The sequence below is a fragment of the Diadema antillarum genome, unplaced genomic scaffold, assembly GCF_040938485.1.
Source record: "Diadema antillarum isolate AM-2024a unplaced genomic scaffold, OU_Dant_1.0 scf00000013, whole genome shotgun sequence".
In the NCBI taxonomy this organism is placed as follows: Eukaryota; Metazoa; Echinodermata; class Echinoidea; order Diadematoida; family Diadematidae; genus Diadema; species Diadema antillarum.
This window is the reverse complement of record NW_027270902.1, coordinates 2,038,457-2,042,302: the sequence shown is the minus strand read 5'-3', so window position 1 is coordinate 2,042,302 and position 3,846 is coordinate 2,038,457. Positions and strand designations below refer to the sequence as shown.

At 40.0% G+C, this 3,846-nt stretch overlaps 1 protein-coding gene across 1 annotated transcript; it reads right to left on the bottom strand.

Moving 5' to 3' along the window:
• Positions 1 to 255: 255 nt before the first annotated feature.
• On the bottom strand, positions 256 to 2,524 carry LOC139721268 (allatostatin-A receptor-like). The gene is made up of 2 exons (XM_071632593.1): positions 2,280 to 2,524; positions 256 to 1,451 (listed from the first exon to the last, which is right to left on the bottom strand). Exons 1-2 carry the CDS (start codon positions 2,506 to 2,508, stop codon positions 409 to 411), a joined length of 1,272 nt encoding a protein of 423 aa, XP_071488694.1. The 5' UTR covers positions 2,509 to 2,524; the 3' UTR covers positions 256 to 408.
• Positions 2,525 to 3,846: the final 1,322 nt, after the last annotated feature.

Below are 3,846 nucleotides of genomic sequence, written 5' to 3'. Positions count from 1 at the left end.
GAGACATTATTTACCATTTGCAGATGGAACAAAAACCCAACTCTAGTGCTTCAAAATAGTTCTAAAATATGAGTTAGGGATAGAAAAAGAATGTAAAAATGTAAATCAGTGTAATATAATTATGTTAAGTACTGTAAAATATACAAAATGTAAACAATGGTTATAATAAAGGTGTTTCTATTATAGACTAAACCGTCTACAGCTCTGGTTTATTGAGAAAAATATAGGGATATTTCCTTATATTTTAGGCTTCATTCAAAAAGTTTTAAATGGTAAGATGTTTTGTGATACAACTGACCTACACATTTGCACCAAATGTGATAACTCGAATATTTTATTTTGAATCACTGCTCTCAATGGTAAACAATACCTTTAAGAAGATATTCATTGTTGGTTCGAATGACCAAGTCATGCCTTATTCGGGATCGTCTCATGCCGGTCACGGGTGTTGCTGGTTTTCCTACTTTCCGCTGTGGTGAGTTTGGTATTGGCCGGACTTACTTTCCAGTCGAAAACCGACACATCCGTGTTTGCTGCACATGTCAGGAACTCACGGAAAGCAATCCTAAACTGGGGGTTACGAGTCAGGTAGATGAAGGGGTTGGCGCAGCTGTTGAGGAATCCGAGAACGGTGAAGACGTGATGGAGAGGGCTACCGATGTATGATGGCGGGACGAAGCCGACAATGAAACCGAGGAAGGCCACCTGGTTGGGCAGCCAGCAGACGATGTAGACGACAATGACGAGGAACATCATTCCGATGACGCGATTCCGCGCCACGATGTGAAAAGCGGTGGCAGCCGAGGTCTCGTTGGCTTTGAAAGTTGACGACTGGATGTGGAGCTTGACGGCGATGATAGATTGCGTAATAAGCATCGTCAGGACTGGGACGATGATGCGGATTGTAAACCAGAAGTAGCCCATGGCGGCATAACCTGCCGCTGTCGAGATCGTCAGAACACACTGATGACTCGATTCGTCGACTTTGATAATGAAGAAGGAGAACGAGAGAGATAAAAAAGCCGCCAACCATATGAAAACGATTGCAAATTTGACTCGGCGGTTGGTCACGATACGGCCGAACTGGAGTGGGTAGACGACCGCGATAAATCGATCAATGGAAATCGCCATGAGGATGTAGGACGACGCGGTGACCGACGTCCATAAAGGAATGTCAGGAAACAGAATGAGACAGTATAGCATGCCACGCCAAGAGTTCGGTACTCTGGTTGGACGCGGTGTCGGAATGATGAAAATCGATGTCAGGAAATCTGCAATCGCAAGGCTACCGATGAGGATGTCGGTGGATCGAGCGGATGAGCGACGTTGAAATATGATGACGGCGACGAGGAGATTGCCCAAGGTTCCTAAGATTCCAGATATCAACTGAAGAATGATGTACCACGTCCACTTTAAGGGCATCACCTCCCACTCAGGTTCATGGGTTTTGTCTGGTTTTAAAGGAAGAAGAAAAGGACCATTTTATAGAAAGCTGGACACCAAAGACGCTTAACTGATCTCTACTATCTTTGCTGGACACTCAGCGGAATTTAACTGATTATTAAACTGACTGCGGAAGACATTTTGGGAGTATTTAGAGTAACATTAACGTGATCAATGAATTCATTTGGACGAGAACATAAGGACCATTACTGTACATAACGATTGCACATGTCACTCAGTCGTACAAAATGTTAAAGTAGCAAAACAATTTCTAGAGCATACGAACTGTCTTACGATAAGCGGAAGCCTTCCCGTTTGCCGTTGTCTTATACTCCATTTTTCAAAGATCATTGTTTACACGAGCCGAAACAATTTGTAGTCAATTTGCCATGTGTTCTGCTGTTGAATATTGTGATATATGTAGTAGTGTGTGCTATTTAATATTTTACGTTAAGTTTTCTTTCAAAGCGTTTATGTGAGTATTTCCCATTTTCGACTGAGAAAATATATGTATGAATTCGAATTTCACTGAACCTTATTTTGTGATTGTGGTCCTCATGTTAAAGTCAGACAATAAAAACATTATATGAAGAAATCCCAAACTGAATACAATATTCTTTAAATGTAGCGGCGAAGGAATAGAAGGAAAGGCGCACTGTGAGAAGGTGGATTAATACCTGACAGTCCTGATGGACCTTTTTAGGGTGTCATTCTTTTTTTTTTCTTTTTTAGACAGTTAGCATTCTTTGCGCATATTGCTCTTCATTGAAAGGATATGTTTCTACGGTAAAGCTAGATACGATTATGATAGCAATTTATGTGAATTATAAACTCACGTCCATCCGTCTTGTTGTGCGAAGCAGAAGAATTTTTGTCCTCGTCAGGTGGTAGATCGACACCGAATGTCGTCGAGTCTATAGCGTCTGAAGTTAGCATGCATTCTGATTCGTTACCATCGGTAGATAACACTGCTGGGATAACTGTTGTTACCTCGTGGGTCACAGCATCAACAGTGGCCCCACCCACAGTAGAGGGAATGGGCGTGGTCATGTTGGCTCCACCCATAGGTACATATTGAAGGATGGCGATACAGATGAATGTGGTGCCGATAACTGAATTGAAGGAGGTCATGATGTCTGTTTCTGGAAAATAAAGGGAGAGAGAAAGAGAGATAGGAAGGGGCTTATCAAGTATTGTTTTTCTCTCCAAATTCCTTCGATTTAGATGACATGGATGAGGGACAAATCCAAAATTAGATTGAAAATCTCCATGTAATAGATTTAGAAGTCAATCTAATGTTAAAGTCTATTTTGGATTTGTCCCTAACAACAATCTCATAGATTGATTTCCAATCTAAGGAATTTAGAGAGTGGATATTAGAAATTTCCCTTTAAACAAAAACTTCGACAAGGCCAATATCATAATTGCTAGAGTGAAAGCTTTAGTTTACAAAATAAGTGGGGATCAGTTAGCTCTTTCTTGTGCCACTCATACAAATCATTTTTATCTTTCTTTCTTTCTTTTCTTTCTTTGTGGTGGTATCATCGTTGGTGTAGAACATCTTTATTATTGGACTAAGGTGATGCTGGTTTTGACGATATATCCTGAGGAAATATCATTCCAAGTAACGGGCAACTAAATTAATCTTTTAGTTGTCTCCTAAAACGTAATCTCGTCAGATTCGTAGGACAATAGTTATTAAGACGAGGACTCGTCCTTCTTTATTAGTTGCATGTGGCGGTCGATACAAATCAAAGCGATAGAAACAAAAAAAAAGAAACTTAAAACTTGCATTTTGGCATCTTCAGACTTAAATGGATGGAGTACTTCTAAATTCATCTATGATGACATGCGCTTAAAATACTCCAAATCAAAGTGTCCCATCTTCCCATGGAAGTGATTTTTGTATACAGTGGACTCCTGTTATAACGAATTACTCGGGACCGGCCGTTTTCTTTCGTTATATCGAAATTTCGTTATAACCGAACAAGTAAACAATAAAAATACATAGGTGGATAATGTTGCGGCCTGAAGTTTTACTTCGTTGTAACCGGAATTTCGTTATAACCGTGTTCGTTATAACGGGAGTACACTGTATATATCATCATCATCCACCTTTGGGCTCAAAGTATCATGGTTTCTTGTCTGGGAAATCATGACAAAAGGATGTTTTTGTTTCTTTTTGTGGTGGTTAACTTAGTTGAAGAGGAAACTATGGAGGAAGTAGCTGAACGAGCTAAACGGATCTTACGTATGTATATATCCGGATACCATCTATCTCGTAATTTTGCGGAATATGTCGAATGTGTTATTTCTTGCTGTTGTCGAATTATGCTTGGTCATTAAAAGAAGGATGCCCTAAGTTAAAAAGGAAATAAAGTGCAAGGTTTGAAAATAGACGTT

Coding starts and splice junctions, on each gene's coding strand:
- LOC139721268 (XM_071632593.1), bottom strand. CDS start 2,508: ATGGGTGGAGCCAACATGACCACGCCCATTCCCTCTACTGTGGGTGGG. Junction 1,452..2,279: donor GCACAACAAGACGGATGGAC/GTGAGTTTATAA, acceptor CTTTAAAACCAG/ACAAAACCCATGAACCTGAG.